General features: G+C 29.9%; 2 protein-coding genes and 1 long non-coding RNA gene across 4 annotated transcripts in view; 2 read left to right on the top strand and 1 right to left on the bottom strand.

The window, feature by feature from the left end:
• Positions 1-12,102, top strand: part of LOC127283904 (ARF GTPase-activating protein GIT1) — a 121,966-nt gene extending 109,864 nt beyond the window's left edge. For both annotated transcript variants that reach the window (XM_051309022.1, XM_051309021.1), the window contains one exon: positions 11,746-12,102. In XM_051309022.1, coding sequence (XP_051164979.1) covers positions 11,746-11,946 — 201 coding nt within the window. In that variant the 3' untranslated portion in view covers positions 11,947-12,102. The remainder of the gene's footprint in view (positions 1-11,745) is intronic.
• Positions 12,103-17,150: 5,048 nt separating this feature from the next.
• Positions 17,151-19,130, bottom strand: LOC127283909 (uncharacterized). The gene is made up of 3 exons (XR_007843402.1): positions 19,107-19,130; positions 18,859-19,026; positions 17,151-17,444 (listed from the first exon to the last, which is right to left on the bottom strand). It is a non-coding gene; the product is annotated as an uncharacterized LOC127283909 (long non-coding RNA).
• Positions 19,131-24,117: 4,987 nt separating this feature from the next.
• On the top strand, positions 24,118-26,746 carry LOC127283895 (zinc finger protein 862-like). The gene is made up of 2 exons (XM_051309009.1): positions 24,118-24,304; positions 24,429-26,746. The coding sequence occupies exons 1-2, from the start codon at positions 24,118-24,120 to the stop codon at positions 26,744-26,746; spliced, it is 2,505 nt and encodes an 834-aa protein (XP_051164966.1).
• The last annotated feature ends 164 nt before the right edge of the window (positions 26,747-26,910 follow it).

The following is a 26,910-nucleotide window of genomic DNA, read 5'->3' as shown; positions in this document are numbered from 1 at the left end:
TTTTCGGGGTCGCTGGTTGCGAATTTAAAGTCAGTTTTTTAACATTCAAAATAACGGATCCAATATGGCGGACAGGAAAATAAAAAATCAATACAATTTACTAATAACAGATTTGTAATCAGCGACCCCTGAATTACGGCAGAAACTAATTTCATAACTGACTTTTTTGTTTTTTCACTTTTAAAGCGCCAATTTTACATAAGGAATCACAGTATCTTCATGGGAAAGCCTTATATATTTTACAATAAATTCACTAATTATTAATATTTTCTGTTAAATAAAGTGTAGTTGTATTAATTTAGTAAGTATAAATGCTGTTAATACGAAACCGACTGAAAATCGTTGAAATATAGTTTAATAAATCAGTATTAGTACCCAAATATCACTTAATATTCGTACAATGTTGCTGCAATATTGCCGTGCAATGTTGCCAATATGTTAAAAAATAAAAATAATTTTATCGAAGTTAAAAATAAATGCTTTAAAATTTTTTTAATATATGTGACCTGGACAGTGAAAAGGGGGCTTACGTGCGAAAAAATCGATTTTTTATTGATTGGTGATTCTGATAATAAAAACTTTTTCCTATCAGAATCACCAATCAATAAAAAAATAATTTTTTCGCACGCATGCCCCCTTTTCACTGTCAAGGTCACATAAAAATAAAAAAACAATTAAACTTTTTTAATTTCTAACTTCATATTCAACCAATTTACTTTTCTGGAATCTAACATTGTGAAGACAGTTTTGAAAACAAATTGAAGGGACCGGGGATAGATCCCGGCACACCGCGAGCCGAAGATACACTGTTAAAAATCGGGCTTCAACTTTACTCTAGAAAGATTGTATTTATATAGTTTCAATCTTAAAAAGTCCGAAAGTTTATATTTCACTGGCTTAAATTTTTTTGTCCAACTAATGACATGCAAACATTCACACTTTTCTAGATTGAAAATTTATTATTTTCATCTTTTTAGTGTAAAGTTTAGTTTAGAAGACTATTCGTAAATGTAAAAACTGGTTTTCATAAAATCCTAGCTGAACGTTTTGTCGAAAAGACTTAAAATTACGTTTTACGAAATGTATTTTTAGCATTGTTTTATATACTGTTCAATAATCAACAATTATATCTGTAATGTTCATTGGTAAACCATTTTAGTGTACAGTACGTACTCACTAAGCATTAGTATATTTAACTTATAGTAAAATACATACAAAAGCTTGTAGAATAGCTCATTAGATTACTCTTTATAGACGCTAAAACGAATTTGCCTGAAATCAGAACCAATTTTTTTCGAAATATTTTTAAACTGCGTTTTACAATAATTTTTCATATTTTAAGATTACCATTAAGCTTAATTTACCATTTAAGCTTTATTTATCTATTTATATTCAAGTTGAAATTTCATTCATCCATTCATATCAATGTATTCGTGCATTAGTTTTGTAACTTCTTGTAACAACTGACTGATTAACTTATAGCTTGCGCGCAAGACCAATTGTTTTTTCTCCATTTTAAAATGAGTTCTCATGAGGAGAACTAGTAGAAAACATGTGCACAATGCGGTCGGAAAATTGCTTTTGGAAAGGTTAAACTAGAAAAGTTTCTTATAAACGAAAAGTTAACTAATTTAATTAAAAAATTTATCAATAATAGTTTTAATTTAAATGATGAGAAATTTTTATTGAGCATTTGTAGAACATGCTATCTTACTTTTCTAGATTACGAAAAAGGTATCTTTAAAAGGCCCATTTAAATTATAATTATTGTTGATAAATTTTTTAATTAGATTAGTTAACTTTTCTGGTTCAACCTCTTTAAAAGCAATTTTCTAACTGCATGGTGCGCATATTTTCTTCCGGTTCTCCTGATGAGAACTCATTTCAAAATAGGGAAAAAGCAGTTGATTTTGCGCGCAAGCAATAAGTTAATCAGTCAGTTGTTACAAGACGTTACAAAACTAATGCACGAATACATTGATATAAATGGATGGAATTTCAACTCGAAGAAGCTAAATTAAGTTTAATAGTAATCTTAAAAGATGAAAAATTATTGTAAAACACAGTTCAAAAATATTTTGAAAAAAATTGGTTCTGATTTTGGACAAAGTAGTTTTAGCGTCTATAAAGAGTAATCTAATAAGCTATTCTACAAGCTATTGTATGTAATTTTTTATAAGTCAAATATCAGCTAAGATTTTATGAAAACCAGTTTTTACATCTACGAATAGTCTTTTAAAAGCTTGTACAGTCAATTTTTGGATCCATTTTAGTCGAACCTGTCGATGCTTGAAAACCACTGTGAATTATTGTAAAACGCAGTTTAAAAATATTTCGAAAAAAATTGGTTCTGATTTCAGTCAAATTTGTTTTAGCGTCTATAAAGAGTAATCTAATGAGCTATTCGACAAGCTTTTGTATGTATTTTACTATAACTTAAATATACTAATGCTTAGTGAGTACGTACTGTACACTAAAATGGTTTACCAATGAACATTACAGATATAATTGTTGATTATTGAACAGTATATAATACAATGCTAAAAATACATTTCGTAAAACGTAATTTTAAGTTTTTTCGACAAAACGTTCAGCTAGGATTTTATGAAAACCAGTTTTTACATTTACGAATAGTCTCCTCTTTAAGTCGACAAATGAATTTCCATTGCAAGAATTCTTCATAATTGCAAAATTTTTTGGTGGCTCAACCCTGACTCACGCGTCTTTAGCGTCACATCACACACAAAAATAAACGCGTGATCCAAACACCACGGTCCACATTTACAGTTACATTTCCCCAAGTTCCCAAAATGTGTTAAATAACTTTTCCTGACGTTAGCTGTCAATAGTTGCGAACATTTTTTTTTGCAAAAGGAAGTAGAACCTTAAAATATTTTTCTGCAAACTGTTCTCCCGGTATGCAATGACACATATTCTTTTCCCTGCACAATTAAATAAAAATAAAAATTACATTTTATTTTATAAATATTATTGTGTTTCACTTTCTAAAAATATAATTTTTTTTCTTTGAAAATGATTACACTATCTTAAGAATTTAGACAGAGTATCTCGTAAGCTTTGCTGGAGATTTCTCAACATGTTCAATCATAGAATTTTTACTGACTAAGTCATATTTCCCTTTCCCTTCCTGATGAATTTATTTTGCTGTCGGCAGTTGTAAACTTTCTACCACATTTTCAGTTCTTTTAAAAATTGACATTATAAACTGAAAACTGGCGTTTAAATATAATAAATACAAAATAGAGGAGAGTAGTCAGGGTTAGACAGTGGTCAGCGTTGAGCCTTCGCGTTTATTTAGTTTTATCACTTTAGATCCATCTGTCTTTGTATGTAAGTATTTGTTAGCAATGTCAGCGAACTTTTCACATACGTTATAGTGAAGTGTGCGAACAATAAAGATGTATTATGCAAATCAGTGCTGTACGCTCAACAAAAAACTTTTTTCTTGTTTCAAAAGAAGACAATTAAGTTATCAGTTTATTTGACAGCTGTTAACTGACAAATTGTTCATGTGACATGGAATTTGTGGTCAGAAACAATAAAAACAAACTTACAATCATTCTTATAAAAACAAATTACTTTTTAGCAAAGTTGACAGTTGATTTGACAGCTGTCAACCATCACATTGTTAATTTGAGAACATATTTGTGATTAGTGACCCCAAAAACCTTTAGAACGGTGTAGTGTTAATTTATACGTATTTTCAATTTGTTCTAGTGATAAAAAGTTAGATGGGCCAACCTTGGTAGACTCCTTTGTTTACAACTTGGTATACATATTAAATTAGGTCTATAAAAGCCATTAAAACATTAGAAAAGTCAAAAAAAAATTATTGTTTTATTATTTTTAATTAAAAATTGAAAGAGGCCGATATTCACATTCTCTAACTTTTGACGATAAATGTCTGCAGAGAATTTCAAAACTGAAAGAACTTCTCTTAAAATATTTATTCACTACTATTTCAGGAAGTTTTCTACAAAAAATTATAGTACAATATATATTTGATACAGGTATTATTTACATATTTTATTATTTAATAAAATATAAATTATTTGTGACCTTTGGTCCGTAGAAATAAGTGATTATTATTAATTATTATTTAGTTAAGATTTTGATAAAGTTTATTATAATAATACGAATGCATTTTCGGCATAGAACATAGGTCATCAGGAACTACAAGAAAAAAGACATCGGTTATTTTATTTTGTAAATTTTCAACAATCATAATTTCGATTAAGAGGAATAAAATACGTACCGCATTAGTATGGTAGACATTTAAAATGAAAAAGACATATAAAATTTAGAAATATGTGAAACATAACCTTAAACGGTGAAGGACGGAAAAAAGTATAAAAAACTACATTTGTAAGACAGACGTTTCATCTTATATTTATTGCATATTTATTGAATGAGTCATCAAATTAAAAATAAAAACTAAAATATTATTTACATGATTTTAAAATCATTTTCGTTTTGAGAGACTCAAATAATGTGTTCTCAAATAAATGAAACAACACATCAACTAGATAAGGAAAAAAGAATCAGGTTAGTACATAGTATACGTATGACTTAGGGTACGGTCACACTATCTCCTGCATGCATGCGCATGCAGAAACATTTGGCCGGTCACACTTCAACGAAATCTAGTGAATGTTTAGTAACTTTCTAGTAATTTTCCAAAAATTTCGCTAATAACTAGAAAGTTACTAAACATTTACTAGATTTTGTTGAACTGTGACCGGCCAAATGTTTCTGCATGCATGCACAGTGCATGTATGAGATAGTGTGACCGTTCCCTTTAAGGCTAGTAGGCAACTGTGGGAATTAATGATTAAACGAACTTACAAGTGAAGTTCGATCATAATTATATGAATTACTTGTTCGAAGATACTTAGTTACTTGTAGTACCGCAACTTGTTGCCAGATGACGCCACCTTTTAGAGATAGAAGCGAAAAAGTCGGATGCTCTACCCTCTCCTTCTATCTTTGCCCCTTGACTTCATTTAGTTCAGAGTGTTATGAAATTTAAAAAAGGGGTTGGGTTTAGTTATTTTTATAACTATAATAAAAAATTATTTTGTTATCTTTATATTTACCTATTTTATTTTTAGTTATTTATCTTTATTTTATTTATCTATTATTATTTATTTATTTTTAATTAGGGTGGGAAATTAGTATCTTCGAACAAGTAATTCATATAATTATGATCGAACTTCACTTGTAAGTTCGTTTAATCATTAATTATATTTCATTCTACTTGTTCGAAGATACTTAGTTACTTGTAGATGTTTAGAGAAAAAAATTTTTAAGAATATAAAAAATTTTATTAATTAATCAAACATTCTTACAATCTTAGCTTATAATATTACTGTTTAAACTTTGATTCTAACAGTCTTTTTCATTTTAAACGATTAAATTAACATTTTTTTTTTTTTTTTACAGAAATTAAGACAAAACCGTATTGCTAAAATTCTTCTCTGAGCAGGCTACTGGTCTGTTATAAAATTTACTAAAAACTTTCGAGGATTCAGACCATCCTGCGGCCTTTTTAATACTATTAATATCAAGTCCTTTGGCTAAGGCTCTGGAGGTTGAAGCGTGCCTAGTGCTATGAGCCTTAAATTCTTTCTCCAGGCCTGACCTATTCATCACAAACTTTAACCAGCGGCTAATAGTTTGTGTACCTACTTCCTTATGAGGCTTTTTAAAAGAAATTAAAAGTTGCTCTGCTTGACCTCTCAGGTTTTTGGTTTCCTTTATATAATGTAATAAAATTCTGGCCAAACATAAATCACGATCATTAAAGTAAGGAAAAAATGCATATGGTTGCTCAGCACCGGGTTTGGAAGTTTTTACCAACTTAGAAACTCTGATTTCTACTCCGCCAGTGAGAGTTTTAATATTGTCCAAACTGATTAAAGATAGGGTTTGAACCCTGAAAGCTGAGCCCAATGCTAACAGCATTACTAATTTTAATGTTAGAGTTTGCAAATCTAAAGTATCCGTAGGACTCCATTCCTTTAACTTAATTAAAACCTTGTCTACGTCCCATGTTGAGTCGTATCTGGGGATTGTTGGACGAAGCTTGAATACTCCTCGAAAAAAGCGGTTAATGAGTTGGCTATCCTTATTTTCGTATATATTAATCAGATTAATTGCTGATCTTAAGGAATTTAAAGTTCCGTAATTAGCTCTCTCGTTGAATTTTTTCGTTAAGCACCTGAGAATAATTTTTTCATTAGCGTGAAAAGGGTCCTGCTTTTCCAGCATGCAAAAATTCCACCAATAGTTCAGTGCTGTATTATATTGTTTTTTCGTACCTGGAGCCAAGGATGCCAACATTATTTCGATTGTGTCTTCGTCCAAGTTCTTTTTCTGGAAAGCCTCCCGGATACAATTCCCGAAACCAGGATAAGATCTGCTGCTAGCGGATGAGTGAGTGTCCTGCAAGGAGAAAGTAACAAATTATTACTTGGATTGAATTCAATTAATTCGGAAATAAGTAATTGTTTAAAAATTGGAAACCAAGGTTGCCCTGACCAAAATGGTACAACTAAAATCCCTTGAGAACCCTCTTCCCGGATCTTTTTTAAAATTCTGCTTATTAAAGCGAATGGAGGAAAGGCATACCAAAAATCATTTTTCCAGGAGATCGTAAACGCGTTAATTGCTAGGGCATCAGGGTCTCGGTCCCATGAGCAGTATCTAGCGCATTTTTTGTTAATTCGAGAAGCGAATAAATCAATAGATGGGTTTCCAAGTTTTTTGACTAACAACTTAAAAGCAAAATCGGATAATTCCCACTCAGTATCCGGATTTGAAATTCTGGACCCTTCATCGGCTGGATTTTCTTTGGATGCAATATATTCAGCGAATAACCAAATTTCTCGAGTTTTACTCCATTCCCAAATTCTTTTTGACATTATGTGCAAGTCCCTATGTTTAATTCCTCCCATTTTGTTAATATAAGCCAATGCCGTGAGATTGTCTATTCTTAAGAGGATCTGTTTGTTAAAAAGTGAAGAGGCAAAACATTTTAACGCTAAAAATGCTGCTTTGATTTCGAGATAATTAATGTGCATCATTCTTTCTTCCTTACTCCATAAACCCCTGGCCTTCTCATTTCCACAAGTGGCTCCCCAGCCAGACTTGGATGCATCGGAAAATATCTCGAGATCAAAAGTGCTAGTTCTAATTTTGTTTTTAGTTACAAAAATCTGAGAGTCCCACCATTTTAAATCACTAATTGCACTGTCCGATAAATTTGTAATCTTATTAGGGTTATTGTCAAAAAGATTTAGCGCTTTTCTTTTAACTAACTCGAGTTCCTTATAATACAACCAGCCATAAGCCACGGCAGGACAAGCTGCGACCAAGACACCTATGCTTTCAGCTAAATTTTGAATTTTTATTTTCCTGTCTGATAACAGCCTGGACAACATGTTTTTAATCTTTTGTCGTTTTTCTATGGGTAATTCCAAAGTCATATCGACCGAATTAATAATCATACCCAGGAAAATACAAGATCTTTTTGGAATCAAGTCGCTTTTTTCCCAATTGATGAGTAGACCGAGAAAGGATAATAATTCAATTAATTGATTTGTGTTTTCTATACATTCCTGTCTAGATTTACCAAAAATTAGAAAATCATCGAGATAAGCTACAATTCTAATCCCTCTTTGTCTCATCAAATTCAAAATTGGTTTAACTAATTTTGTAAAAACAAACGGAGCGGAAGTTAAGCCAAACGGAAGCGCATTAAATTGATATAAGATACCTCGATATCTAAACTTGAGATATTTCTTGTGATCCTCGTGAATCGGCACAAGTAAATATGCATCCTTCAGGTCTAATCTACACAAAAAATCACCCTCGTCAAGTAAATTGACAGCTGTTCGGATGTCCTCAATTTTAAAATGCTCTTTTTTGATAAAAAAATTTAGCCCTTTTAAATTTAATATGAACCTGTGAGATCCGTCTGGCTTATCTACCAAAAAATACGGGGACAAAAATTGATCAACCTCCTTTTTGCATTTTTGTATGGCACCGGAATTTTCTAATTTTTCGATTGAAATGTCCAAACTATTATTTGGACTTAGAGAATGAGGTTCATCATTTTGAAAAACTATTTGTTCAAAATTTAGCCGGTAACCTTTAATGATTCCCAAAACAAAAGTATCTTGAGTGATTTGTGACCAATTTTTAAAAAAATATTTTAATCTAGCAGCAGAACTTACTTTGTCGATTACTTCCTGGTTCTCTGTGGTTGAGATTGGGAGTAATATTTCTTTGCCGGATTTTTCTGGCTGCCGGAACTGCTCTGTTGATTCCTGGAGGTGCTGTATCGCTGGTTGTAGTTTGAGCTCCCCCGATTTCCCTCCTTTTTGATCGTGGGGCTGCGCCAGTTTAAAGACCTGCTCGGCGGGTTTTTAAAAGTTGGTTTGGATTTCGGTTTTAGCTCCTTAGAGACTTTTTCCATAGCTTTTGAAGTCTCTATTAGAGCTTTTAGATTGTCGCCGAATAAGAGAGTAGTGGGTTCGACATTTCTGAGAATTTTTTGAATTCTCTCTTCGTATCTGCCGAGAAGGAAAGTTTTGCGAGCGAGTGTCAAAGCAGAGTATAATTCTGATAACAATTTTAAAGAGTTCGAGAGATTTTTTAAAACTTCATCGCGATCGAGATGAACCTTCGCATCGTCAAGAATAGCACTGAAAACTGATGCACATCCTGATAAGGCTGCTCCTGTTAGGTTTTGATAACCTTTGAAGTAATCATCTCTTGCTAAAACTCTCGGAAGAACGTCGACAGTAACCTCATCGTTAAGCGCAGGCGCTATTAAATTTAATGCTCCCTTTCGTGGAACTGATGCTATCAAATTTTCTTTTACTTCTTTTTTTCCGATTCCGTCCTTAATCCAGGCTTTAATTCTGTTTGAAATGTCCTCTCTTAGCTTCAGTTCATCTGGTGATTTGACGGGTTCACTTCCCAAGAACAATTCAACCTCATTTTCTGACTCGCTTTCCTCCATTGGCGATTCAACTCCGTCCGCCATATTTTGTTGGTCGTGTTGCAACACGTCTGAAGGGGAAAATGAAAATTCGTTTATTTTATGAAAAGAGTTATAAGAGTCAGAAAATAATTTGCATTCCGTCCTTAATTCATGATTAAGGATCAGAGTTTTATTTTGACCCACGGCAACAGTTCCAGACTGAAGCTCGGTCTTTTTGTCAGGAGAACTTGTCTGTGACCTGGATCTGAATTCTAAAAAATTACCTTCGTAAGCTAATTCCTCTCCGGATTCCTCCATTTCCGCTAACTCTCCATATACAGCATTCATCTGTTTCTCTAATTCCCTCAATTGTTGCTGTTTTTGTTCCCTCGATGTTCCTGCGTCCGCGTTCATCTTGAAAAAGTTTTTAAAACAAGTGGTCGTCACCAACGCCAAGAAACGAATGAAGTCAAGGGGCAAAGATAGAAGGAGAGGGTAGAGCATCCGACTTTTTCGCTTCTATCTCTAAAAGGTGGCGTCATCTGGCAACAAGTTGCGGTACTACAAGTAACTAAGTATCTTCGAACAAGTAGAATGAAATATAATTAGAATTAAGGTAGGATAGGGAAGATGAGAGGGGGGAGGAAACGGAAGAAGGGTAGTTAATTTTTTGAAAAATTATTAAAAGTATCTATAATGTCAAGGTACATTATAGATAGGTTTTCTGTGTCAGTTCTAAAATTGATAGAACGTCTGTCTTTTACAATATGGAACATTTCTAGCAAGTTGAGGTTATATGGTTCACTAGAACAAATTGAAAGTACGTATAAATTAACACTACACCGTTCTAAAGGTTTTTGGGGTCACTAATCACAAATATGTTCTCAAATTAACAATGTGATGGTTGACAGCTGTCAAATAAACTGTCAACTTTGCTAAAAAGTAATTTGATTTTATACACTACCGTCCGAAATTGTGCGAACTCTGCTTTTTCAACAACTATAAAACTGTTCAAATCTTCAAAAATATTAAAACTAAAATTTTTTCCTCTTTATTTTATTAAAGTTAATAAAATTCTGAAAAAAATGACACCTTGACAAAGAGAATATGTTAATTTTTCATTTAGATATCTAAGAAAAACCCAATTTTCAATGTTTTTACTATTTTTTTTATTTCTCTGGCAAAAATTAATATTTTTAAACGTTCTTAGGCTCATTGAAATCGTATTTTGTTATGCAATTCAAATTATATAAAACTATTCATGTACACATTCTTCCCTAACGTATGCAAACCGTGAAAGTTGGCTCATAAAATGTCAAAAAATTTAAATTTAATTCTACAATAAAATATAATGTTTAAAAATCAAGTAAATATATCATTCTAAACTTCTCTGATTTATGTAAGTAAATTTAAAATTTATACATTTTCCTGATCATTTTTTGTCATATAAATATTAATCACAATTTTTTGACATTTTATGAGCCAACTTTCACGGTTTGCATACGCTAGGGAAGAATGTGTACATGAATTGTTTTATATAATTTGAATTGCATAACAAAATACGATTTCAATGAGCCTAAGAACGTTACAAAATATTAATTTTTGCCAGAGAAATAAAAAAAATAGTAAAAACATTGAAAATTGGGTTTTTCTTAGATATCTAAATGAAAAATTAACATATTCTCTTTGTCAAGGTGTCATTTTTTTCAGAATTTTATTAACTTTAATAAAATAAAGAGGAAAAAATTTTAGTTTTAATATTTTTGAAGATTTGAACAGTTTTATAGTTGTTGAAAAAGCAGAGTTCGCACAATTTCGGACGGTAGTGTAAGAATGATTGTAAGTGTGTTTTTAGAGTTTCTGACCACAAATTTTATGTCATATTAACAATTTGTCAGTTAACAGCTGTCAAATAAACTGATAACATTGCTAAAAAGTAATTTGGTTTACAAAAATGACAAAGTTTTTTTAGTGTCAATGATCAGGAATTTGAAGTCAAATTAATTATTTGACAGTTGTCAATTTTTAAAAGAAAACTGAAAATTTGGTAGAAAGTTTACAACTGCCGACAGCAAAATAAATTCATCAGGAAGGCAAAGGGAAATATGACTTAGTCAGTAAAAATTCTATGATTGAACATGTTGAGAAATCTCCAGTAAAGTTCACGAGATACTCTGTCTACAGCCATAATTAGTTTTAAAATCAGAACTTATATTCTGCTTAAGTCACTCAAAAGTATCCACATATGTGTCTATAGAAGTACAATGCCCATGTTTCATTTCCTATTAGCGACACAACTAAACGTTTCCTTGTAGACTGTTCTACACTCCATGAAAGCTCATGAAATACTCTGTCTACAGTCATAATTAGTTTTAATATCAGAACTTATCTTCTGCTTTCTAAAATTGATACTTTTGTGCATTTGGAATAACAAGTAACGTAAGCAACATGGAACCAAAACAGCCAAATTATTTACGTTGAAATTTGCAAGCACTCGTTCACGTCTCCGGCTGCAAAGCCAAAATAATCATTGGCTGCCTTTAACCTATTGTTACTTAATATACTATTTCTTGTGTGTACTGATTTTTTTTTTACTTTTGTTGGGCGAATTTTTTTGTTCATGTTATTAATTTTGTATCCATTTTCACCCTGAAAATAGAAATTTTATTTCAAATGTTGTTTTCTTTACTACATTTATGATATAAAATTAATTCTATTCATATTCATAATTTTAGAATCCAGTGGAGGAGAATGTGAGAGCAGCTTTACGACAATTAAGCGGTAATACTGGTCGACTTCAAGCCGAATGTTCTGGTCTTCAACGATGTACAAGCGATCCCGATCATATGGATCGTTGTTTACAACAAGTTCGCTCATGCGCTTATGATATTGCCAAAGCTACAAAACTTCTTGTCACTCAATTTCAAAATTCTTAATTTTTGATATAAATGATCAGAATCATAGTTACTAACAATTGTATTAATTATTTGATTTTAAGGTATTTCTCTAAGGTGCAGTTTTTTGAAAATTTAAAGAAACAAATAGCGTAATTGTTATGTGGTATAATAAAATGCTCATACTAATTGTAAGAATCGTTATTTACTAGAAACATAACCTTTCATTATGCAAACTGCACGCGTATGCTTGGGTAGAAAAGTTTCTAAAATTGAAAAAATTTACTTCGGTATGAACAAGATCTTCATACATATACGCTATAATGGCTGTAGAGTAATAATAACCAATAAAGCTTGCAGAAGTACCTTAAAGTTACCTTGTATTGTGATGTAAGTATACGCTTTTATATGTACAGTCTTTGAGAGGTTTCTTTATTGAAAATGTAGTAGGCATTACGTTATTTAAAGTACATATCTAAAAGCAAATTTTGGAAAATATATTAAAACAATATTTTCTTCTGCTGTAGTAATTACAATTTTCTTGTAGAATTACATTTGTATAAACGGGTAATTAACTAATTAATCACACTGATGAATAAGTTTCCGCATCTTAAATTAAAATATATAATTTAGGTACTGGTTTTAGTAAAATTAAAATTTAACAATTTAATAAAGAAATTAGTTATAGTTTTTAAATAATGTAAGTTTAAAAATGTTACAAAGTGTATTTTACCTTTTTAATTCGTGAGTTGTGATTGCATTCTCTTTAAAAGAATTTTTTTATTAATAATTATTAATAAAAGCTTGTTGAATTTTTTAAAAGACAGGAAAGTTAGTTTTTCTTTAATCTTATTCCTTTATGTTGTTTGTAGCTATAACTAATGGTTTTTGCATTAAAATGGTATACTTATTTGCCATACAATTGTTTGTTTATTTTTTATTGCAAAAAAACTACTTTTTTTATTTAACAATTAATATATTTCCATGATGATGCAAAAAATAGAATTACTCGTCCTTCTTGGAATTTTGGATTAATCAGATGAATTTAGAAAACAGCACTTGAAGTAAACTTGGAACTTGTAGAATAACTGAACTTGTAATAAATTTTCAAAGATTGAATTTTAAAATTTAGAATTCAGAAAAATAACTTGAGAATTTAGAATAACTCTTGAAGATTTTGAAGCGACTTTTTTGGAATTTTGAATGAGAGTAAATTTTGAATTTAGAATTTTTTAGAAATGTGAATGACTGACTAATTTACGTAAACATTCGTTTTTAAAGGTTTGTCCCCACTAAAAATTTTGAGTTTTAGCAGTGTTAGGGGTAGATTTTTGAAGGGAGAAATTTTTTGTAGAAAGGGAAATTTCTTGTAGGCGGAGAAAAAATGGAGTTAAGGAAACTTACTATTGGGTTTTCTCAAAGAAAATGGTGAAAATTTAAAAGAAAAATTGAAGGAAACTCATTTTCCTTTTCTTTCTATTGGGCCTCACTAACCTAACCCTTAAGGTAGGTCGGAACTTTGGGTTGTCACAGATTTCCAAAAGTAAGGATAAATTCTTAGAGAAAGGGAGATCATCTATATTTTGCATCATTTTCCAATAAGGCTAAATTTTCATTAAAAACAATAATAATTTTTATTATAATTTGTTATTAAAAATTATTATTTAATTTGTTTTACATGTCCATTTTGAATTTTATCGATACGCTGATTATTACGAAAGTTACAATTTATTCGTGTAATTTTTATAATTATTATTAATTTTCACTTATTTAGATATGTTAGGGTTAGAATTTGATGGGGAAAGGTTTCAGGTTTTTATGGAAATTAATTATAAAACAAGAAAATGACCTTTCTTATTTCAAATTCCGGTTGGCTAACAACATGCCCTTCGGATAAAATTAATTATAAAGGTAGTGGATTCCTCCTACTACCATTCTATTATTCAGAATGTCGTTGAGATTCGTATTCTTATTAGTACTCTTAATTTGATCAATCAGAAAAAAGGAAATATAAGAACTGGTTTAAATAAGAAGTCACAATTTAAACCCCAAAGAAGAACATGTATTTTATAAAGTTCAAATAGAATCAAAATGCTTTTAGTACATGTATCAAAATAATGGGTTTAATAGTGTGAATGTCTGTGTGGTGTAAATATAATTCATTAAAACTCACCAAAATCAAATCAATAACAAATCGATATTCCTCAATAATTAATCAATATTCCTCAATAATCAATATTCAGTAGATTAAATAATCAATATTTCACAAATGAATATTCCACAAATCAAATTTCACAAGTCAATATACCTCAAATCAATATTCAAAAGATCAATATTTCACAACTCAATAATCAATAACACTGGTCTGTAAAACAATCAAGCTACACAATAAAACAGTCCGCATACGACGAAATGAAAGCTTAATTATTACCCTTTGAGACCCTAAAACAAAAGATTAGGTAATTTAAACTTTAAAATATTGGGAACAGTTTTTGAACTGGCGGATGCCCGAATTATGCTCAATGCTTTCACGTGCATTTCCTAATGCATAGGACTGAACTTAAATTGTTTTTTTAGTATTTTTGGGCCGTTGACTACGAATTTGAAGTCAGGTTTCAAAATTTCAAAACGGCGGATCCAATATGGCGGACACGAAAATTAAAAAATCGTTGGGTTTGTCATAAAACTTGGTACTGAGGAGTTTTTGGGGTCGCTGATTACGAATTTAAAGTCAGATTTCAAAAATTCAAAATGGCGGATCCAACATGGCGGACACAAAAATTAAAAATTGTTGGGTTTGCCATAAAACTTGGTACAGGGGAGTTTTTGGGGTCGCTAATTACAAATTTAACGTCAGATTTTTAAAATTTTAAATGGCGGACCTAATATGACGGACACAAAAATTAAAAATCTTTCTGATGGTTATGAAATTTGTTATTGAGAAATTTTTAGGGTTGCTGATTTTGAATTTAAAGTCAGATTATGAGATTTCTGTAAGTTCCGATTTTTCGGTATTATAGAGTGCGCACTGACAAATTCGTTGAAAATGGGAAATGTATTTTTTTAGTATGTAAAGCTTGTTTTTTTAAAAAGTTTAAGTTATTTTTGGGTCCGACATTTTGATTTTTTGAAATTTGACCTAAAATTCATAATCAGCTACTCCGAATATTCCCCAGGACCAAATTTCATGAAAATGCGAACGACTTTTAATTTTTGTCTCCGCCATATTGTATTCACCATTTAAAATTTTTGAAATCTAACTTTAAATTCGTAAATAGCGACACCAGAAACTCCCTAGAATCATGTCTCATGACAATCCGAAAGATTCTCAATTTCTTTTGTCTGCCATATTGAATCCGCTATTTTAACTTTTTAAAATCTGACTTTATATTCGTAATCAGCGACCCTGAAAACTTTCGAATACCAAGTTTTATCAAAATACAAACTTTTAATTTTTATATCCGCAAAATTGAATCCGTCAGTAAAATTTTTTAAAATATGACGTTACATTTGTAATCAGCGACCCCAAAAACTCCCCTGTACCAAGTTTTTTGGCAAACCCAACAATTTTTAATTTTTGTGTCCGCCATGTTGGATCCGCCATTTTGAATTTTTGAAATCTGACTTTAAATTCGTAATCAGCTACCTCAAAAACTCCCCAGTACCAAGTTTTATGACAAACCCAACGATTTTTTAATTTTCGTGTCCGCCATATTGGATCCGCCATTTTGAAATTTTGAAACCTGACTTCAAATTAGTAGTCAACGGCCCAAAAATACTAAAAAAACAATTTAAGTTCAGTCCTATGCATTAGGAAATGCACGTGAAAGCATTGAGCATAATTCGGGCATCCGCGAGTTCAAAAACTGTTCCCAATATTTTAAAGTTTAAATTACCTAATCTTTTGTTTTAGGGTCTCAAAGGGTAATAATTAAGCTATCATTTCGTCGTATGCGGACTGTTTTATTGTGTAGCTTGATTGTTTTACAGACGTTCAAAAAGTGCCAAAAATGCAGTTTTTGACACCTTTAAACCTAAATTGCTCGAAAACTAGAGCCAATTCAGCATTTTCATGGCCAGATTCGGATTCTACGGACAAAATCCTATAAGAATCGGCTGTAACCCTTTGGGCTCCATGAAATTCTTGAAATTTTGTTGGCCTGTGTAATTAACTAAAAGAATTTCTCCACTGAGAGAATTCTTTTACAATATACACTTTAAGCAACCCCAAACTGTGGGTTGTAAACTCCGTTTCCACTTGAGACCTCACACTCTCCAAACCTTTACCTTAACTGCCTGTATTTTACATTAACAATTGGTTTTATTAATTGATGAAAAGGGTGGGAAATTATAATGAAATTGTCTGTCGCTAAGTCGCTTCTTGCAACCTTGTAATTTTGGGTAGAGGTGTGATCCACCTTCGATGAGCGACTCTTTGTATTGAGAAATTATGTTGCTCAATTTATACTTTGATTTATGAAATGATTGAGATATGCATTACCTCTTCAGTTTTTGACTATCATCTTTATTTTTCCATGTGATAAGCTGGTCGCAAGGTTGCTTCAAGCTTACATGCTATCTGGGTAAGCAAAAGAATTGGCCGCGCATAGCGCGCGAATTGTATACTAGTATTACATTAATATTAAATGACAATATTGCAAATATTGCACGGCAATATGATAGAATATTGATATTATCTCCGCCCAACGGAAGTATTGTGTGATGTGTTATTTTGAAATGAATAAAAATTGAAATATTATATATTGAAAAAAATATACATCATATATTTAATTTTTATTTTCAATATTTATATATACACTGTTAGAAAAATCCAAGGGAAATTTAATATACTTGTGTGTGAAGTAATTTGCAATTACTGTATAGTAAATTTAATATACCACAATGTATTAATATTAATACACCTTCATATTAAACTTTAATATACAAGTGTGTATTAAATTTAAAATGCGTATATTAAATTTAATATAATTCAATGTGTTAATATTAATACACCTTTATATTAAAATTTAATGTACATTAGTATATTAAATTTAATGTACTTGGGCATATTAAATTTGATGTACGATGGTACAGTACAAATAATATACCTGAATATTATATTTAAAGCAACTTTTAAATATACATGTATATAAAATTTGCAATGCTTCTAAATGAAATTTAAAACATGTAAATTAAGTTTAGTATACGCCAGTATTGTAAAATTAAAATACAAGTATATGAAGTTCGACATAAGTTTATTTTCTATATAAATATATATAAATTACAATAAAACATTCATGAAGTTTCTCCATCAATTTTTAAAAATAAAAAATGTTTAACATGTAATAGTCTTTTTTCTTAAAATGTAACATTTAACATTTCTCAATCAGCTCCTGTATTCATCGGGCTGAATAGAAAATGCACTCGTATAATTCATTAATTCTTGAGATAAACGATAGACACTGGTATCATAGCTACGACCACGTCATTTGTATCCAGCGGCACGTTTATCTCCTGGAGGATTTATCCGAAAAAGTACTCTGCAAAAAGTATTATATTTTTAATAACAGTTTAAAAAATCAAATGCCATAAGAAAAAGTCTTATTAGGGTGTCCAGCAAAACTTGAGAAAAAAATTCCCTGACTTTTTCGACTTTTCCCTGACTTTCTTTTTTTAACTATTCAAATTTATTCTATTATAGCAAAGAAATTTTTCATTGACTATTAACCTTAGATATTAAATAAACATTTACATTTCAATAATTAAACTCAGCAAAATTTTCAATATTTTTATATATTTAAAAAATTGGAAGTTCCTTTTTTCTGAACATCTTTTGAAGTTTTATTTAGGCAATTATTTTAATTCAGATTTTCAGTCAAATTCTGAAGTTCAAGTCGTAAAATATTTTTTAAAAACTCATGAAAACTCAATTCTTGAAAAATTATTAAGTCAAATATATAAAATAATTTTTGAGTTAGAAAAATTCTCAGTGTTTGAAAACAAAAAATTTTTGAAAATATGTTTAACTCAAAAATAAATTTTCAAAAATTATTTAAAACTAATGTTTGATTAAAATTATACATTGAAATTTAATTGTTTAAAATTTTGATTTATTAAAATTTTAATTGCTCATCTAAAGTTTTGGGTAATTTAATTTTTAAGTGACTAAAATGTGGAAAAATTGAATTTTCAATTGATCAAAACTTGGAGTAATTGAATTTTCAATTAAATAAAATGTAAAATAATTGAATTTTTAATTATAATTTGGAGAAATTTAATTTTTAATAGATAAATATTTTAATTAATTAAAATTTCAATTGTTTATCTACAGTTTGGAGTAGTTGAATATTTAATTTATTAGAATGTGGATTAATTAAATTTTTTATAGATTAATGTTCAGAATAAAAAAAATTTTTAATTGATTAAAATGAGGAATAAAAAAATTTGTAATTGACTTAGAATTTGGAACAATTAAATTTTTAATTGATTGAAATGTGGAGTAATTAAATTTTTAATAGATTAACGATTGGAATAACTAAGTTTTACATTGATTAAAATTTGGAATTATTAAATTTTTAATTGTTTAAAACTTGGAATAAAATTGAATTTTTAATTGATTAAAACTTGGATTAATTACATTTTTATTTAGTTAAAATGTGTAATAATTGATTGGCATTCGGAATTATTGAAACTTAAATTAATTTAAATTTGGGACAATTGAATTTTAATTGATTAAAATGTGGAATTGAATTTTTAAATTAAAACGTTCAGAAAATATTTTTATCTTTGGACAATATTAAAAAAATCCCTGACTTTTGATTAAATTCCCTGACTTTCCCTGCCTTTTCCCTGACGGCTGGACACCCTGCTTATAAAATTAAATAAACAGTAATTACAAACGATAATCCAAGATCTACAATCAATAAGAATCGTAGAATTCAATATTTCAAATACCTTTGAATAAATTCCAATGTTTTGGATAGACACGTTGGATAAGCATATCCGAATGTGTAGTAGGAGACGAAGGCAATTAAAATTCCCTCTGATACACTAGTCGCACGAATAATAATTTTTTTTCCAGAATGACGCAAAAACTTGCATTGCTATCATACAAAGACGTGCCTGTAAGAAATATATTAATTAGAAAAATTCCTTATATAAATTTTCAGTATTTTATAAAGAAGAAATTATAAAATTCTTACACATTTTTTTTCAAAAAATTGTCTTAAATCTATTTTTTGAAAAGTGGTGCTCAATTACTATTTCACTATATTTAAATAGAATAGATTTATTTTACACACCTCTTACAATTCAATGAGGATAAACTGCCGCTTCCGTAAGCATTTCTTCATCAGTAACAGAATCCTAAACACAGAGAAGCTATTTAAATAATATATTATCGAAAATTTATGACAATATTATTAAAATTTTTAAGTCTGGTGAAAATAAACCAAAAAAAATCATGTTTACCTGTCAATATGTTACATTAGTTTATTTTTTACGGTACTTATAGCGTGTGTGCATTAATAAACAAAAACACGTCCAAAAATCGATGAATATAAAAAAAATAAAACCCAAATGTCATGAAATAAAAAGAGCCAAAATGGAATAAAAATAAAAACTTCTTTCAGGTTATTTAAAACGTGAAGTAAACTTGAAGTTATTAAGACAATTACATTTCAAAACTAATTAAGAAATAAAAATATACAGTAATAAATGCAATTTTGATGAGGTAAAAGATTTTTTGACATAACCTACAAGCTGTCATTCTCTGAAAAACTTTCCAGACAGCATTTATATAAAGTATCTTAAAAAACCAAACAATAGAAAGAACAATCAGTGTCTTTCTGTTCTACTTGTTTACAAAATTTAAATTTACTTACAAGAATAGAAAAAAAATGGCCCAAGTAAACTATTAAACCGTCCATTGACGTAGAATATTTCATGCCCACTTGTAAAGAAATCACAATTAATTGTTTTAAAAATTGGTTATTTATTTTAAATACCACCATCAAATTTATATTGGAACAAGAAACTAGCGTAATTCACTTTAAAAGAATATACTTAAAATAAAAGAAAACACGTAAAATTATCCAAGCATTTACCTTTAACTTTAGGCTTGTAAACGCCATTTTGTTCGTCCCTAGTACGCATGCGCGAACATTTGTTCCGTATTAACCTCCATGAGATGGCACAAGGACGCGGACTCGTTTTTCAAAAGTGTATATTATTTTTTATGTGTTAAAAAAGATTTGATTTTACAACCCATTCTTAGAGAAACCCAAAATCAATAAGAAAATATATGAGCAGTGACAACCGCATAAATAAACCCTGCAATGTATTTTATTATTTTCCATTTAGAAATATATTTTTCTCTTCTTTTAAGGAGGGTCACGACCATTACATAACCTCAAAACTAAACAATGCTTTTTAACCCTTTCGTGCCTCCGGTACATATATGTACCACTTATAAAATTTGATATAACTCTTACAAATTTAACCCAATCAGTAATTCCAATGGATAGTTTTATTGACAATCGTTATTACTATATGTTAAAAAATAGAAAACAGTATAATACAGTTATAATTATTTTAAACAATAGGTACAACATTGATAAAAAATTAACAAAAGTTATATATCAATAATGTTAAGTCATTCATTTAGGCTTCATCCGTTTTTAACAACACATTGACTCCTAATATTTTCGAGGTCGCTGATTACGAAACTGGAGTCAGATTTTCAAAATGCAAAATGGCGGATCCAATATGGCGGTCGAATATCCAAAATTTTATCTGTTCTCTTCAAATTCGTCACTCGGGGGTTTTTGGGGTCGCTGATTACGAATCTGAAGTCAGATTTTCAAAATTCAAAATGGCGGATCCAATATGGAGGAATAAATTTCAAAATTTCACCGATTTCCCTTAAAACTCATCACTCGGGGGTTATTAAAATTATTATTTTATTAAACTAATTATATTGAAATTAATAATTTTATTTTAATCACCATCTGAAAATTATATTTAATTAATTTCTTTTATATTAATTGAACAATTTTTTGTATTTTGTTATATGTAAAGCTTACATCGAATTTGAAAATTCGCGAGACTCACATGATAATGAAATTCATCCACCTTGTTAAAATAGGGTTCTTGGCGAAGGTTTACTGTAAAAAAAACCTAACGCGCCTTATTCGGAACCTCTTAGGTGGTGTGGAAGACCGTCACCGCTGCAAACAATTGATTTGAAAGTGAGAAAAATTTAAAAATTTCTAAAAAATTTTTGAACAAACTCCATCCGTCATTTAGAATTTTGAAAATCTGACTGCAGATTCGTAATCAGCGACCCCAAAAACCCCCGAGTAATAAGTTTTAAGTGAAACCGGTGAAATTTTGAAAATTAGTCCGCCATATTAGATCGGCCATTTTGAATTTTGAAAATCTGACTTCAGATTCGTAATCAGCGACCCCAAAAACCCCCGAGTGATAAGTTTGAATGGAAACCGGTGAAATTTTGAAAATTAGTCCGCCATATTGGATCCGCCATTTTGATTTTTGAAAATCTGGCTTCAGATTCGTAATCAGCGACCCCAAAAACCCCCAAGTGATGTGTTTTAAGGAGAACAGATAAAATTTTGAAAATTTGTCCGCCATATTGGATCCGCCATTTTGAATTTTCGAAATCTGACTTCAAATTCGAAATCAGCGACCCCAAAAACCCCCGAATGATGAGTTTTAAGGGAAACAGATAAAATTTTGAAAATTTGTCCGCCATATTGGATCCGCCATTTTGAATTTTCGAAATCTGACTTCAAATTCGAAATCAGCGACCCCAAAAACCCCCGAATGATGAGTTTTAAGGGGAACAGATAAAATTTTGAAAATTTGTCCGCCATATTGGATCCGCCATTTTGAATTTTCAAAATCTGACTTCAAATTCGAAATCAGCGACCCCAAAAACCCCCGAGTGACGAGTTTCAACAAAATCTATAAGCTAGGTTGCCCGGGGGCACGAAAGGGTTAACGCAAAACAAGGAAATAGTAAAAACTAATTTTAAACTATTTCAGAAAATCCAGTTACATACTTTCCAGAAAAAATTACGTTAAGTCGAAATCTTTGGCGAAGTAATAATTTTTTGGCATTTTGACTTTTTTCCTTTAGATCAGACAAAAGTCGCAATTTTCATCCAATTTTGATAAACAATAGTTTCTTTTACTCAGTGAAACATTCTCTACAAACGTAATTATTTTCCAATTCTTGAAAGTATGTTATTAAAAAATTATAAACAATATACATAAATTTTATTTATTAAATAATTTGTTAACAACATACTTTCAACAATTGGAAAATGATTACGATTGTACAGAATGTTTCACTGAGTAAAATAAGCTATTGTTTATAAAAATTGGATGAAAATTGCGATTTTTGTCTGATCTGAAAGAAAAAAGTCAAAATGTCAAAAAAAAAATTATTTCGCGAAAGATTTTGACTTAACGTAATTTTTTCGAAAAGTATATAACTAGATCTTCTGAAATAGTTTAAATTAATTTTTACTACTTCTTTGTTCTTGTTAAAAAAACATTGTTTAGTTTTAAGGTTATGTTATGGTCACCACTCTCCTTAAGTATACGGAATATATCCCCACAGCACACACAGAAATTCTTCAAAGATTACAATAATCTAGAAATTAGTTAAAGAGTTCGAAAAAAAGAACCTGAAAAAATTTTAATTTTTTTATAAGGAAATCCATGTGGATTTCTTGCGTAAATTTTTCAAAATTTTTATAACATTTCGTATGGAATTTCTCTCACATGGGGCTGAAGAGTTGTCACTTAAATAAATTTATTTATTTTTTAATTATTTATTTATAAATTATTTTAAACAAATTTTCTATGAAATAAATATAATACGAAAACTGTGAAATATTCAAGTATTAAGACGATATATTTGTGGCACAAATATAACAGTTAGATACATATACTTTTATTAATTGTACTTCAAACAATGAGAGATAATAATAAAAATAATAATACTAATAATAATAGGAGTTAGTAGAATTTATGGTGATAGACGTGGAACAGAGGATATACTGACAATATTTGTTTGTCTACATAAGTGATAAAACTTAATTTTCTTTACTTTGTGGAATGAAAAATTTAAGTCAAAGACAGTATTAGTTTTAAATAATAATAGGAACAACTTCTGTTCCAGGCCAATAAAAAATAAACCATTTCTACGTATATTAAAAAAAATTATTAATTTTAGAAAATTAAAATTTAAAGAAAAAATTTAATTAATATCAAAATTAGTGCACATAACTCTTGGAAATAATTATATTATTATATAAATTTAAAATTGATAAATTAGGTTATATAAATATAGGAAATGAATATATAAATATATATGTATATATTTATTTTATATTACATAAAAATGTAAAAGAATTAAATAATTTACTTACTTTTTTCCTATTTCAATTGTGAAAATTTATTAGGTTGAAAAGCATCCGCTCTGATCTTGAAGCAACTTGTTCAAAAAAATCACTAATAATTGTATAATTTCTATCAACTTTTCTTTTCACGATTTTGTACTATTCAAACCATAGCACAGAGGATACTGACAATATTTATCTAATATAAGCGCTAGAAGCATTTCAGAGCCCCAAGAAAGTTGTTGACAATAACAAACCATTCATTTTCATTTACACATCGATTATTCTAAGCTGTTAGGAACATTACCATATAGATGTACATTACAAAAAATTAATTTACATGCATCTTGAAATTAATATACCATGGTATATTAAATGTGTTTTAAATTTACAAATATCAAGGACTAATACACTGGTATATTCAGAGCCATATTTGTAATAGAGGCCAATAAGGCCATGGCCTAGGGGCGGGCGGATTTTAGGGGCGGCAAAATATTGAAATAAAAAATTTAAAAAAATTTTAAAATGTGTTAGGTAAAGTCGAAAAAAGTTAAAAATAGAAAAAAACGGAACATAGTTTACATGTGACTTTATCTGAATACCAGGGGACAACTTTCGATCGTAGCGCCAATCTGATAATCAATTTCAGGAACTTCTCTTTTCTTCATACTGCTCAACACTCCCACCTATTAAGTTTGTAAAACTTTTTGGTTATGACTTTATGTTTACATATTGTTCTTGTTGTTGTTGACATATTGTAAATGAAAGTTAAATTACTTAAATTATGTCTTCTAAAAAAAATAAATTAAGCGGTTGTGAATACCGTAAAATAAGAAAAGAAAAAAATGTAGCTTTAATAAAGCATACCGGTCAATACCAAAAATTGGATTCTTTCGTTACGAAAATCCAAGCTAATATATCAGACAATAATAATTCGATTCATTTGAACACCGTGGAAAATGTCGCCGAACGTAAGTTATAATTTTACCAAGTTTTCTTATTCTTTGTTCGAGTTTTTTAATATAATTGTACATTTACTTTTTCATCATATTGTGCTATTTTTAAAAATTCTAACCTCTATTTATACCTAAATAGAAAACGCGGAAAAGGGTTTATCGGAAGAACCTGGTGATTTTCAATTAAATGAGGGTCTTGACACAGAGGGTATTCAAGACATTTCGAAATTATCATTAACTCCAGACAATACAGAGATTGATTTGACAAATTGTGAGATCAGTGATGATCCGTCGAAATGGACAATTAATGATTCAACGGTAGAGTATTTCACAACACACGGATTTAATCAAAACATTGATGCCGACTTTTCGAAATCAAAAAGACAGTATAATAATAGAGCAAGGTACATGTCAAAATCACTTTTTAATCGAGAACTAAAAAATGGAGAAATTCAGGTGCGTCCGTGGTTGATATATTCAACAAGTGTAAACTCGATTTTTTGTGGTCCCTGTAAATTATTTAAAGTGAAAGAAAGTTCGTTTACAACAGGATTTAATGATTGGAAAAACGCACATGATCGTTTAGTGCAACATAAATGTTCCACGGAACATAAGGATGCAATGATGAGGTTTTTACAAATAAATAAAACGAATAAGAGTATTGACAAATCAATTATTTATGAAACACAAAAACAAATCGAATATTGGAGAAACGTTCTTAAACGAGTAGTGGCAACGATCAAATCTTTGGCATCTTATGGATTACCATTTAGAGGAACAGATGAAAAATTTGGATCATTCCATTCGGGAAATTACATCATGGCTTTAGAGTTAATTGCTCAATTTGACCCCTTTCTGGCAGAGCATATAAAGCTTTATGGAAACAAAGGTAGTGGAAATACATCTTACCTTTCATCTTTCACTTGCGAAGAATTTATTAAAATTTTAGGAGATAATGTTCTGAACGAAATTCTAAAAAATGTAAAGATAGCAAAATACTTTTCGATTAGTATTGATTCAACTTCAGATGTAGCACATTTTGATCAGTTATCATTTATCTTGAGACATGTAGATGGAAATGGTTTACCAAGAGAAAATTTTGTAAAGTTTATTCCCAACTGTGGACACAAATCAGAAGAAATGTTCGATACCATTCTCGGTGTTTTGGCTGGTGATGATTTAAGCATAGGAAATTGTCGAGGACAGTCTTACGACAACGCAGCCAATATGTCGGGTATGTATTCTGGTGTTCAAGCAAGAATTGTTGAAGTAAATCCCGCAGCTGTCTTCGCTCCTTGTTCACCACATTCACTCAATCTTGTTGGGACAAATACTGTTAAAAGTTGTCAGTTAGTGGTAAATTTTTTCTCTATTTTGCAACAGCTTTACAATTTCTTTTCCTCGTCAACACACAGATGGGAGATTTTACTCGAAAATTTGAAAGATAACGCGACTGTTCTTAAGAATTTATCTAAAACTAGATGGTCAGATCAACACCAAGCATGTAAAAGTGTTTGTCAATCTTGGAGTGAAATTTTAAATGCCCTGTTACAAATAGCTAACAATAAATTTGAAAAACCTGAAACTCGTCAACAAGCCAAAGGAATTCATGTTTCTCTTGATAATCTTGAAAATTGCTTTATTTCACTTGTTTGGAACGATATACTTCAAAGGTTGAATGCTGTCAGCAAAGCATTACAAGCTAAAGATTGTCACCTCGCTTTGGTTGTTGAACTTTATCACTCTTTAATGCAGTACGTTGCCGAATTCAGGAACCAATTTTCTGTTTACGAAGAGAAAGCCAAAAGTGTTTGCAAGCACACTAGTTATAAATTTGATTTGTCGAGAAAGAAGAAACGTAAACCACATTTTGATGAAGCTGGAGAAACGGAACATGAATTTACGGGCAGAGACAACATCAAAGTGAACATGTTTTACTTTAGCATTGATAGGTTGGAAGCGGAATTAAAAAAACGATGCGAAGCCTATGAAATTTTGTGTGACAGGTTCTCTTTCTTAACATTATTGCATGTTCAAGATTCTGGCGAAATAAGGAAGAATTGTACAAAGTTACTCTCTTTTTATCCCGACGATTTAGGAGACGAATTAGAAGTTGAATGCCTTCACCTTGGAGCACATCTAAGATCGATGAAGATACAAAATATTTCGATGATTGAACTGTCGATTATGCTGCACGAAAAACAATTAACGATTGTTTATCCAAATGTAAATGTTGCGCTTCGTATTTATTTAACAATCCCTGTTTCAAATTGTTCTTGTGAGCGATCATTTTCTGCTATGTCAAGAGTTAAAGACTATTTGCGCTCAACCATGTGCGAAGAAAGATTGAATGCCTTGTCTATAATGTATATTGAATCTTCCATTCTTCAAACAATTGATACCGAAAAAATTATAAACGAGTTTGCAGAAAAAAAAGTACGTCGAGTAAATCTGTAGACTAAAAGTCTTACTTCATTATTATTTATTATTATTAAATAAAAATAATTTTTAAATTATTAATTACATATTTCTTTCTTCTTCTCCATTAAATTCGCGAAACAAATGAGAAGTTATTCAAGTCTCTTTTTTTATCTCAACATGCAAATAAAAATCTTAAATAT

The sequence above is a fragment of the Leptopilina boulardi genome, unplaced genomic scaffold (genome assembly GCF_019393585.1).
Source record: "Leptopilina boulardi isolate dan_hultmark-lab unplaced genomic scaffold, ZJU_Lbou_2.1 LbouV2_315, whole genome shotgun sequence".
Classification (NCBI taxonomy): Eukaryota; Metazoa; Arthropoda; class Insecta; order Hymenoptera; family Figitidae; genus Leptopilina; species Leptopilina boulardi.
Note: the sequence above shows the minus strand (reverse complement) of the source record. Positions and strands in the feature narration are given on the sequence as shown.